The following is a 13,415-nucleotide window of genomic DNA, read 5'->3' as shown; positions in this document are numbered from 1 at the left end:
GTTTGGTTTTTATCACATACTTCACACCTTCTCTTTTGACAGGAGACTATTTTGCCACATCTTTGGGGCTGGAATAGATGCATATAATGCAAAAGTACAACAGTTAATATATAATAATCAAATTGTCATATACATACTGTGGTATCCATTCCCCTACAGTACAGCAAAATGGAAAAATCTCTGTGTTTACAGTGTACTTTATAGCAAGACATAGGCAGTGTAAGCGAAGTGAGGATTAAGTAAAATATGTTTAATTTTCTGAATCCTGCAGTTTTAACAGCCAGCACCCGCATTTAATGTCCAGCACTGTGTATAACAAAGACAAGTGCAATATTTTGAGAATATTGAGAATTTAGTATATTTTCACAAATTGTTGATGTGGGGTGGGGTATTTTACAAAAACTTAAATCAATGGACCTCAATCATGGATTAGTAAATTCGTATTTGTTTTCTGCAATCTTCTTGACCTGCTGCTGCCAGAGGTTGCTGTCAGCAAGGAGGGAAAGTGGAGTGGGGGGGGGGGGGGGGGGGGTGAGAGGGAAACCACTCAAAAGGGTAGACTCCAAATATTGAATGAAGCAGATTAGTTCTACTAGTAGCTGCCACTACATTTAACCAGTTTGCTCCAGAGTCACAGGACATGAACATACCCACACAACAACTGATATAGAAAAAATACCAATATCTTTATTAGAGAACAAAATTCATTGGAGGCAATTTAGAAAGAGGAGGTAAGGCATTTTGGGGCCATGTGGCAGGAGGCTGGCTCGATCACAGCAAATGACACACATTAGGTGCTAAAATCCAATACTCAAAGAGTGCTGTTCAATTATTATATAAGCCCACACTTTAAAATTACACACTCAAGGGTTAACCCAATATTCAATACGTTTCTCACAGTGGAATAATGCAATACACATGGGGGGCGATAGCCAATATTTAAGACTTTTCTCAGAGTGAAAACACACGTTCATGTTGGCAGCGATGCTGTGGGTGGCGGTTTAGTCCAACGCCACCACCCCACAGCTCACTACACTACTTCTAAGGATACTTTCTCCACGAGCATATAGAATGTAATATACAGAATGTTATACCTCTAAAGATCCATAATTTCTTTTGGTTATCAAGTGTCCTCTTGGTGTCCCCAAATGGCCTTTATGGAAACCGGCCTAGACATAGCTTTGAAAAAAACGGTGCTGAATGTTCATTTTTGGTGGTATTGTCATCAAGGATTTGTCCAGTGTTGTGGATGTGGATCCATTGTGTTTCTAAGTCCAGCAGGGACAGCCACAAGCATTTTGAGTATTCACTCAAAAAGAGAGAGAAAAAAACTTTTAGGTGAGAAAAAAATATTCCACTGTGCTTGAGCTTCTGTTACATTGTTTCAGTAATATTCAGAGTAATTCTGACTCTTGGAAAATAAACTCCCAATTGTTACCTTTCTAGGATTAGGATTATGCCTGTAGTCAAAGGGGGTTCATGATTAGCAACTGCTTTATTTTGGGTATGTTATTCCCAGGCTTGTGTTAAAAAGGGGGCGCTACAGAAGTTAAATGTGGTTAGCTCTGCCATCCTTTCTTAACTCTGGCAAGGGCATTAACCCTAAGCACATGCACATTCGCTTCAAGCAAACTCTGACACACCACAGCTCTTGCTCTAGCTGATATTAACTCTAGTAGGGCTGCAATCCAATCTGTGAAATGTTCTACCCTCGCAAGTTTCAAGAGCCTCTCTCTCCCCAGGATGATATTTAGTAGAGGAAAATCAATATTTCTTGATAATAGCTCTAAGGTCTAGGGCACAAGCCTTGGAGATGACCACTTCACCATAATGCACAATTGCCTCTCAGATAGAAATTTCCTCACATCACCAGATGTCACTCAGGTCTTGGAGCAGTAAAAAAAAAATTCAGAATGAGCAGATGAAGAAATACCAGCTCAGAACCACAGTAGCATTAGCATTCGATCTGCATAGAAAGAGCAATAGTTGTTTTGATATTCTGCGCATAGGCAAACAAAAACGCCTTGTGGCAAATCGGTTCAAGGCACTTATAGATTTTAAATTGAGGTGAAATATGGTTTGTGTTCCTCTATTATAATAAGATATGAAGCCATACTTTTTTTCTACATACATCTCAAATGTGAACTGACATAAATCCCTTTGTTAACTTAATAAATGAAATACTACAAAATAGTAATTTATGGAGAAAAGACGAACTTTGTATTTCTCTCATTGTCTATGACAAACCGCGGACAAACAGCTATTGCATACTTGGCTAAATAACTTCATACATCAAGAGAAGCAGGGACCCTTTTTTAAGATTAAGGTGTATTGTAGTAATTGCAGGCTACGTCCCTCCTTGCATTTTTTTGTTCTGTTGTACCGTGTGCTGTTATGTAATGCGTAAAATTGAATATGAGAAACTATGCATCGTTTTGGAAAATTAAATTTTTAATAAGAAAGAAGTAGCTACTTCTATTTATCACTTCCTCTCATTTCCACCTCCTTTAAAATAAAAACGTTCCCAAACGCATTGTGTCCCTGATAAAACTTCCGGATGTCAAACGAGTAACAATTATCGGTAAATGATTTTACATAGAAGGCATGCCAGTTGTCATGCGCGTTAAACTATTTCCAATAAATTAATAAAGACGAATTTGATGTAACTTCAACCTTAAGATCGCTTCAAGTCAAACCTAGCTTGCAAAGCAAATGACAGCTGCTAGCAGACAACCAGTCTGACGTAGGGAAAAAAATGAGAACAAATATTTTTCATAACTTACAAATAAAATTCATAAACAGATGTATCCTAACTGATTCACAAGTAAATGTAGCTGATTCACATATAAATGGAGCTGATCCACAAATAAATGTAGCGGGTTCACAGATAAAACCATTATAAAACCAACATTGTTGCACTAACAAACAAATCTCTTCCGGAAAATGGCCATGTCCATTTAAGCACAGTCTGGCTCTTGTGGAATTGCTTGCATTTATTGTGGATCCTCACAGCAGGGCGTGCTGCGTGCAAATAAATCCACAGGTTTCTTCCACTGAGTCTACTCCAGCCAATCAGATTTTAAGACATGCTTTCGGCACGTATAGAACTATCAGGTTGTTCCTTTGGAATATTGATACAAATGTATCGTATCGCATTAGACAAATGCAAATGCATCAACAAATGCATCGCTTTGACTTCCTGAGAAGTAACTCTTTACAATTCCAAGATAAATAACTGAGATAAGTACGCTCTTGACCTTATTACATCAACAACACCACATTATGAAAAATAATATTTACTGTATATAGACACAAAAGTTATTATTTATTTATGTACATGATTTATTTACTCTAACATTTATTAAACTGCATTGAATATATTTGAATATGATAATATTCAAATACAAAAATATGAAATAACATTTTATTGCTTTTTTATATTATTAATTTTTATTTAAAAAATAAAGCACAATTAGCTGGATGAATTCAACATTATTCTTATTTCAATTATTTACTGTTAATTTACACATTTTTATTTAATTAATTTTAAAAAAATAATTATTTAGAGATCATTTATATGCAATAAAAGGCTCGGTACCAATTCCCCTCCTCATCACTCCATCAAACAATAACACTAATTTTACACGGTCACAAGATTCGCCATCTGGTACTAGAGTTCTCCCAGAACTGAGTGAGCCAAAATTTAGCAAGGGGTAGTCGCTGTTCGGGCCTCCAACGCTCACTCGACAATGAGTAAATTAAAGTGCTGGTTTAAAAGCGAGCGCTGACCCACCTGGCATTGTGTTGCTTAATGTTTCGTTACCTTGTGTTGGGCTACGGGAATCAAAGTCTAACACCTTTCCTAAATGTATTTCCAGTAAACAGACCTGTATGCCAAATCTGTATGTTGTTATTTCCGGAATGAGTTAGATTGTGTCGGTGTTCTGCATGAACGCCCATTCTACTTTGTACGAGGGTGACGCGGCTTGAAATATTTGACTTTCACTTTTCATTTCCACAGCATTCTCACACCATAAAATGGCCGCAATATGTTCGACTGATCCCTGTGAGTAGCTACACAAATGTGTACTTGTTTTGTTAGGTGTAGGATTTAATGCAGACAATTTAAAATATTGAAATTCGTAAAGGAAGCATTCATAATCAAACAAAAGATATATTTCAAAAACGATTATTTGCTCTCCGGATATTTAGTAGCCTATAGGCTAGGCCTGTTATTTTTAACAGTTCCTGGTTTAAACGATGACTTCGGGCTTATTTTAAATTCTTATTTTAACTTTCGTGCTATTACAGTTTCTCTTGGAAATTTTTAGAATTTTTAATAGTTCATTTATTGTGTGATGCTGTAATTTTATATTTATGAATTCTCATACGTTAGACAGTATGAGACAGAGACAGTTTGGGAGAAAATATTAAATTCACAATTAACCTAAATTAAATATAGATAATAATAATATTAATAATAATAATCAAATGGTGTTGAGTGTAAGTGCATATTCTGAAATACTTGTTTTTGGTGACCAAGTACATTTATGTTATGGAAGTTTAATCCTATTCTGATAAATAATATCAGTATCCCCTATAATTTGCTCATTTTGAAGGATATTATATTTGCAGTTTTATATGCTATGTGTATTCCATTTTTCTGTTATTGTTGTTATAATAAATAATGACTCACTTAGTAACAGGGGATGTTAAGAGAGAGGAGGGTCCATGTGGAAGACACAGCCCTGACAGAAACCGTCCAAACAGTAAGTTAATACCACTGGTCTGTACTGCACTGTGTCATGTTGGCCATAAAACATAAGTCGCTTGAGTAACATTTTTTTTCTATCACATCCTGAATTGGCTTTCAAGGTGTAAAATAGTTGATAGAGAGTAAATGTATATATTTCTTTTAATTCTTATAATCATATTTCAAATAGTTCAGGAAATATTCTAACAATTTAAAGATTCCTTATTATGACATTCAAAAGAATCATGAGATGCAAAAGAAGAGATACTGAACAATTTCTGAACCACACTTAAAGTTGATTCACCAGAAGTGAAGTGCCAGAATGCGGATTTTTAAATCCATAGGCATCGATTTTAGGGGGGACGCAGGGGTTATGTCCCCCTCAATATTTAGAAAACGTGCATTTGTCCCCCCCCCCCCCCCCCCCCCCCCAATAAAAACATGAAAGAAGCAGAGGACTTTTATTTCCACCATAAATTGATGCAGAAAAGGCACAGATTGGTGCATAAAAATTCACCAGAATGCAGGAAATGAAATGTTTGATGCTCAAAATTTCAAAATTATGAACCAGCAAAAATGTATACAAAGTTCTAATAAGTTTACATTTAAATGAAAATACAATGCTTTCACCTTGTCTTATAGCAAAAATGGTGTCCTGCTTTGCAGTGTCTGAGCTGAGGATTGTGCTGCTGGGGAGATCTGGGGAACTGAAGAGTAAAGTGGGAAATATCATCCTGGGGACAGAGGTTTTTGAAACGGAGCCCTGTTTAATAAAACAGCAGTGTGTGAGAGCCGGAGGACTGTTGGATGGGACACACGTGTCTGTGATCCACACTCCTGACTTACTGCATCCCCAGATCTCTCAGCTTGAAATAGACAAGCAGATTGAGTCGTGTGTCTGTCTGTCTGACCCTGGGCCCCATGTGCTTCTGCTGGTGCTGCAGCCTGAGGGATTTACTCAGAAGGACAGAGACAGAATGAGGAAGATTCTGACCACTTTGGGTGATCAGGCCTTTAACTACACAATGGTACTGATCACCCATGAAAGCAAAAAAGCAGATGATTGTATTGATGAACAAAGGGATCCCATTGAGTTGTTTATCAAAGAATGCTGCGGAAGGTATCACAGGTTCAACAATATAGACAAGATGGATCATGCTCAGATTACTACATTTATGGAAAGAATTAAGACTGTAGTAATGGAGAATGATGGAAGATACCTCATCTGTGAGACATATAAGGAGGCAGAATCAGGTACAACATCAACACCAGTGACAGGAAGTGAGCAAGATATGGAGAGAGCAAATAGCAAGAGAGAAGACGAGAAAACCCAGGAAGAAAAATTGGACATTTCCTGTGAGTATATGTAATAAACAATTCCGGTAAAACCTAAAAAACAATTTGATTTATTTAATATTCGGTCGATCCCAGCCAGGATCTTTCTGTGTGAAGTTTGCATGTTCTTCCTCTGTCTGCGTGGGTTTCCTCCGGGTACTTCTGCTTCCTCCCACAGTCCAAAGACATGAAAGTTGGGCTAATTGGAGGTTATAAGTTGCCTGTAGGTATAAGTGTGTGAGTGAATGATGCGTGTGTCCTAAAATGGATTGGCAGCCTGTCTAGGATTTGTTCCTGTCTCTCGTCCAGTGCATGCTGGGATAGGCTGGAAAGAGTATTGAAGAACCCCCAATGAGTGAGTAAAGTTAGCTGAGCTACATGGCATACACAGGGGTCTGTGCAGAGAACAGTCAGACTTCTTCCATAGTACCATACATTGAGGTGACAATGACAAATTGCTTTGGATGATTTATTGAGAAAAATTGTCTACAGCTGGCAAAGGTCACATTATATGTATACCACTTACTGAAACAGCTTTCAAGTTATTAATGGAACTATTATTCTATGAAATGAGGAAGACTCATTTCAATAGCTGTCACTGTAGGTGGAATTGAGGAAAGTATGGTCACTGATGCTGGTAATGGGGCCTAATGTTATATAAGGTGCCATGGTAACAACTTGGAGAATGAAATCCTTGCACATGATTTCAGAGCAAAATTGAACTTAAACTCAACTAGCAGGCATCCTTAATTGACAGAGGAATAGTTTCATGTGGATAAAACCTTCTGTAGTTAACATATACTGGGTTAACATGCTTTCTCTCACAGTAACCCTGGTGTTCTACTTTGCAGTGTCTGAGCTGAGGATTGTGCTGCTGGGGAGGCCTGGAGAAGTAAAGAGTAAAGTGGGAAATATCATCCTGGACAGAAAGGTTCTTTCAGTAAAAGATCAGTGTGAGAGGGCACAAGGTCTGGTGAATGGGAGGCCTGTGGCTCTGATCAACACTCCAGACTTACTGGACCCTGAGCTCCCTGACAGGAAATTATTCTATCAGATAGAGAGGTGTGTTACCCTGTCTGCCCCAGGTCCTCATGCATTTCTGCTGGTGCTGGAGAATGGCAGGTTTGATAACAAAAGACTAAAGAGAATCCTGTGCTCTTTCAGTGACGAGGCCTTTACGTATTCAGTGGTACTGCTCATACAGGGGAGTAAAAGATCACGTAGCATTGGTAATCCCGTTGACAAAGTTATTGGGAAGTGCAGTGGAAGGTGTCACGCAGTGAACACCAATGAGACTAATTGCACCCAGGTTACTGAATTAATGAAGAAAATAGAGAAGATGGTGGAGGAGAATGGAGGAGGTTTTCTCAGCTGTGAGATATTCAAGGAGCCAGAATCAGCTGCGCTAGGAGCGATAGAGGGCTCACTGATGGGGACTGAACAGAAGATGGAGAGGAAGCAGAAACCACAGGCACGGACTAGAGAACAACAGCGAATGGAAGGTAAGAAAAGAGACTGCCAAAATAAGGCTACAGAAAATGCTCTCTGAATTATTAAAGAAAACATTGAAAATGTATCACTGGCTATTGAAAAACTGTCAACTCATGGGTCAAAGCAATGGTCATTTCACATTAACCTTCATTTCACTATTGCCATTTACTACAAAAACAGCTAAAAATTGACAGAAACTCAGCTGGGGAATTATGCCTGTGTCTTTATGAAAACTGAGGATATACTGAAATGCATTCTAGGCAAGTGGTTCAATAAAAATCCAGTAAAACAGTGAGAAGTCAGAAGATGACAGACTCTTCCTCTTTATTCCAGTGGCTGTGGCTGACAGATTGAACTTGATGTTGTTTGGGAGCAGTGTAGCTGGGAAGACTTCTGCAGGAAATGCCATCCTGAGACAGAGGGGGTCCAGTGTGGATCCCAGCCCCTCTTCAGTGTGTGAGAGGAGAGAGGGAGAAGTGTGTGGTCGCCTGGTTACCGTGGTGGAAATGCCAACTCTGTGTGAATCACAGCTCTCTGCATCCACTGTGTCTCGCCTCTTTACCTCTCTCTGTGGCCCTGGAGTTCATGCCTTCCTCCTGGTCATACCAGCTGTTCCCCTCACTAATGAAGACAAAGCAGAAATAACAGGGTTTCAGGAGATATTTGGCTCAAGAGTGACTGATTACATGATGGTCCTTTTTACCCATGAATATCCAGATGCTCAACCTGTTCGTGACTTTCTGCAGCAGAATAAAGATACTCAGGAGCTTCTAGAGATGTGTGGCAACAGGTTCTGCGTTTTCAACGACCAAGACATTGTGAATGACCCAATAGTTCCAGAGCTTCTGAATGCTATAGAGGAGATTAATAGAGCAACAGAAAGTTGCTTTTCCATGGATATGTATTGGGAGGCACAGCTGGAGAAGAAGGACAGGAAAATCAGAGAATTAGAAGAAACTATCAAGCACAAATCACTGGGTAAATTTTGAGGGGTTCCTTATTTGTTTGGTCATATTAACATAGTACTAATTATGCAACACTGACACAAAATGCATATTCAACCAGTGGACAGAATTGGTATGGGATGAAAAAAATGCAGCTGATAACTATTTTCCATGTAAATTCATATGATTCATGAATAACACTTTTCAATTTGCTTTCACTTATCTTATGGAAATAAGTATTTCCATATTTTACTGAGATTTGTCCTGTTAAAGCATAGCTTTATACTGTACCCAGAAAATTAAGAACCTAAGAATGTAATAACTCTTGAAAACAGACCAGTCAGGCCATTCAGTCCTTCTTACTTGCCATTAATCTACTGGCTTCTATCCATAGCAGTGAATTCTAACCATGCCAGTGAATTCTAACATGCCAGTGAATTCCAGCTATGCCAGTGAATTCTATCCATGCCAGAGAATTCCTGTCCTGACTCTGACATGCAGCCTGGCAGGAAATCACAGTTTGTTTTAGCATCACCCAGGAAGTGAGGGACACATTCAACAGTGTTATTGCAGTCTTTATGAGTAAGAGCACCTCTGCTGCCTGATTGAGGTTCTGCAGTCTGTCTGGGTCAGTAGTGTGCAATATGCACTCATCTGATACTGTGATTGTGCACCTCAACTGCTGGAGTGAGTTCCACTGAACATCAAGCATTCTTTGATGGAAATTATTCACTTATTGTTAAGTGTAAGATGTGAGGGTCACGGAAACGACTTTATGTCACCAACAAACCAATTTAGCAACACTCGTCTTAGTAGGTGGTTTCCACCTGCAGTTTGTCATGTTTGTTAAATGTACTGCTTACACACTCATAATGAACTTAGTATTTATTTGTATGCATCCTTAATACAGACATTCTTGAACCTGGTAATTATATATTATGAAATTGTCTGCATAATTGTCATAGGATAGTGCAGGATATATTTGTGGTGCTCTTAACTGTCTGAAATTTCTCTGAGTTATACTGTGTTTCTTCATTTTGCAGGTGCTGAGTGTAAAGATCAGAACTCGGACTGTGTGAGGATAGTGCTCGTGGGGAAGACAGGAAGTGGGAAAAGTGCCACAGGAAACACCATACTGCAGAGGGAGGAGTTCCTGTCTGAGCCCAGTTCAACATCAGTGACAACCCGCTGTAAGAAAGAAGTAGGAGAAGTAGCAGGCAGGCGTGTTGCTGTAGTTGACACACCAGGTCTCTTTGACACAGAAGTTACTAATGAGGAGGTCCAGCAGGAAATGGCCAAATGCATCTCCTTTTTAGCCCCAGGACCTCATGTGTTCCTCATAGTTCTACAGATTGGAAGATTCACAAAGGAGGAGATGGAAACATTGCAGCTCATTAAGAGTACCTTTGGTAAAAATGCTGAAATGTTCACCATAGTCATTTTCACAAGAGGGGATGATCTTAATGAATCCATTGATAGTTACATTCAGAGGAGCAACATTACACTCCAGAATCAGATTCAAGACTGTGGAAACAGGTTTCATGTCTTCAATAATAAAGACAAGAGCAATTGCACCCAAGTGCCTGAGCTGCTGGGTAAGATAGACATGATGGTGAGGAAGAACGGAGGTGGCTGCTACACCAATGCGATGTTCCAGGAGGCAGAAATGACCATAAAGAAAGAGTGTGAAAGAATACTGAGAGAGAAGGAGGAAGAGATGCAGAGAGAGAAAGATGTGCTGATGTCAAAACATGAAGGGGAGATTAAAGAGATGCAGAGCAGGATGGAAGAGCAAAGACTTCAAGAAGAGAATGAAAGAAAACGTTGGGAAAAAGAGCTGAAAGACAAAGAAGAACATTTAAAGAAAGAATGCAAAGAGTGGAAAAAAAGAGAGCCAAAGGAAAAAGAAAGAAGAGATGAGGAAGAGAAAAAGAAAAAGGAAAAACAAGAATTAGAGTGGAAGGGGAAAATGGCTAAGATAGAGAAAGAGAAATCTAGAATGAAAAAGGAGTTGAAACATAGGGAAGATGAGGAAAAAAATAGGGTAAAAAGAGAGGAGAAACAGAGACAAGAGATGATAGAAAAACAAAGCAGAGAAAGGAAAGAATTTGAGGACAAGCAAGCAGAAGAAAAGAAAAAGAGAGATAGAGAGGAGCAGGAGAGGAAAAACCGTGAGTGGAGAGAAAGAAGGGAGTGGAAACAGAAAATGAAAGACACAGAAAAGGAGAAAAAAGAGATACAAGAAGACATGAAGAAAAGAGCTGAGGAATGGGAACAGGAAAGAAAAATGGAACAGATAAAGAAAGAGGAAGAAGAGAAGAGAAGGAGACAGAAAGAAGAGCAAGAGAGAAAAGAGTGGGATGAGAAACAAAAGATAATGAGGGATGAGTTTGAGAAAGAAAGGAAAAAAGAAAGACAAAGGAGAGAAAAGGAAAGGAGAGATAAAGAGGAACTGATGGAGAGGAATCTTGAAGAACAGAAAAGGCAGTTGAAAAAACAAGAAGAGGAATGGGACAAGGAAAGAAAACAGGACAGAGAGAGAAGAGATCAAGAGGATGAGCAGAGAAGAGAGGAGGAGAGAGAAATGCTGGCAAGACTACAGAAGGAATTTGAGAGGGAACGAGAAGTAGAGTGCCGGAAGAGAAAGATGGAAGATGTGGCCAGGAGAGAAAGAGAAGAAAGTGAACGTAAAGAAATGGAGGAGTACCATGAAAAAATTTTTAAAAAAATGAAGGGGAAATATGAAGCAGATGCAAGAAAACAAGCAGAACAATTTAATTCATTTAAACAGCAGCTTTCAGAATCAAATACAAAGTTTGAAATGAGACTAATCATCCAAAAGGACCTACTTGGAAAGGAGATAAAAAAACTAAGAGAGCTACTTGAGAAGCTAACCGAACCAAAAGATGACCATCAGCCCCAGCGTGCCAACCAACCTAAAGAACCTGAAACACAAGTGAATTCCCTGGAAGATCACATCGGGCAGTTGGAGAAGCAATTTAAAGAAGTAACTAAGCAGCTGAATGAGTTGAAAAAAAAAAGTAGAAACTGTGTAATACTGTAATGCTGCAACAGGCATGCTTTCCTGTGTTAGGCATTGGAACATACCATTACTCCAGTGCAGATTAAGATCTTGATGTGGAGTGCCCCATTCGGACACAAAGCCAGCTTTTAAAAACATGAATTTCAGGACATTTTTTAATTAATGCTCTTTCTCCCTCTTCCCAATTTGCCAATCATGTCCAAACAGCAGGGGTTATCATAACCTCAGCCATCATTTTGGGAGAACACAGACAAACGTGCTCTTCTCTGAAGCATGTGATGTCAGCCACCGCTTCTTATACCACAGTTCGCAAGTCAGACTCAGGCAGACATGAGTCAGAGGAAGATGAGCGATTCTGCTAAGTGATTGTAAGGTAATGTAAAAGACACTGTATACATGTGAAAGACACTTTACACGTGTGTCTCAATAGGTGCAAATTGCGGCCACCAGACTGTGGGACCCTGCCATGCACCAGTTCAGTGTTTTAACAGCATAAGCCACCCAGCAGCCCCCATGGAACCCTATTGTTAAAGATGTAAAAGCTGTTTGCAAAAAAAAAAATCAGTCAGAAATACAAGATAAAACAAAAAAAATCTATTAATTTATGCCAATCCAACCGTTACTGCCAGTCACTCCTTCACTACCAGTCACAGCGAGGGTGCCCAGATTAATGCTTCTAATGAACAGCCCCAGGACACTGGATGTGGATGGGCTTCTCCTAGGCAGTGTGTTGGTATTATGTGTACAGAGGGCTCTGTGTCAGTTTTGTTTGAGATCAGTCGCAGTGCCAGAAATGTCCAGTATGAGGGGATGCCCTGCAGATGTGAGCCCCAAAGTCCCGCTTCTACCGTGTAGCCTGTTGTTCGCTGTTTTTGCCGTGAGGGTTCAAAAAACCAACAAAACAAACAAAATATAGCTTTATTGCTTGGTCATTTCATAATCTTAAAATTGTATAAATGTGACATTTATAAAGTGCATTGTCGCTTATGAAATTCACCTCTGCATGGACCAATAAAAAATGCAGACATTTAAGCAATTTTGCCTTTAAGTATAGTTGGTTTGAGCATGTGCTTTGAATAAAAATATTAAATGGATAAAAATGTGAATGTGTTATTTGCCATTCAACAAAATGTGAACTGCCCAATAGTCTGATTATGTTCCAAGGGAACGTTTTTCTGTGTATGTGTATGTGTGTGTGTGTGTGTGTGTGTGTGCACGCTAGGTTACATTCATTGTCTGTGCATTGCAATACACTGTAGACCATGGTGTAGCAACCTTCATACATCTGCGCGTATGATTTGTTTCTATGTGTTAGTTTGTTTAGTTCCCTCACATCCCTCTCAACATGTTGCTCAATAGTGACCACTCTGGTCATTCACGAGTCTGCAGTCAGTCTGCCTGGTCTCAGGAGTGAGAAGCAGCATCTAGCCACAGAGATGGGAAAAGGCTACACAAATCATTGGCTGTTGCAAATTGGGAGACTGTGATGAATAGGGCTCTAACACAAACAGACACACAAATACACATGCACTCTCTCTCTCTCTCTCTTTCTCTCGCTCTCTTTTTTATTTTGAGGAAGTGTTGCCAAAGTTTAGAACACTCAAGCACTCCCTGTCCAAAATGGGTTAATGGGTGTGACCTCCGAGTAAGTTCCCTAGGAGAAAAAGAGTTTTTGAGAGAAGAATGACTTGTCTAGTAGTTGTGGGAGTTTTGAAAACCAGGCATATGTTTCTGTGGTAATTATTGCAATTGCTTAGCATGCTTTTGGAGAGGTGCAATTGAATTGCATTTTTCATATTTCACAGCAAAGGAAGGATAGATCAGCCAGGGGGCAGGAGCTTGGATAGTA

The 13,415-nt window shown here is 39.4% G+C and overlaps 1 protein-coding gene across 2 annotated transcripts in view; it reads left to right on the top strand.

The window, feature by feature from the left end:
• The window catches only part of LOC118216294, a 32,597-nt gene extending 19,941 nt beyond the window's left edge, over positions 1-12,656 (top strand). For both annotated transcript variants that reach the window (XM_035397383.1, XM_035397384.1), the window contains 4 exons: positions 5,420-6,109; positions 6,940-7,590; positions 7,913-8,557; positions 9,567-12,656. In XM_035397383.1, the coding sequence (XP_035253274.1) occupies positions 5,420-6,109; positions 6,940-7,590; positions 7,913-8,557; positions 9,567-11,587 (4,007 nt within the window). In that variant the 3' untranslated portion in view covers positions 11,588-12,656. The remainder of the gene's footprint in view (positions 1-5,419; positions 6,110-6,939; positions 7,591-7,912; positions 8,558-9,566) is intronic.
• The last annotated feature ends 759 nt before the right edge of the window (positions 12,657-13,415 follow it).

Source organism: Anguilla anguilla, chromosome 17, assembly GCF_013347855.1.
Source record: "Anguilla anguilla isolate fAngAng1 chromosome 17, fAngAng1.pri, whole genome shotgun sequence".
NCBI classification, from domain to species: Eukaryota; Metazoa; Chordata; class Actinopteri; order Anguilliformes; family Anguillidae; genus Anguilla; species Anguilla anguilla.
Note: the sequence above shows the minus strand (reverse complement) of the source record. Positions and strands in the feature narration are given on the sequence as shown.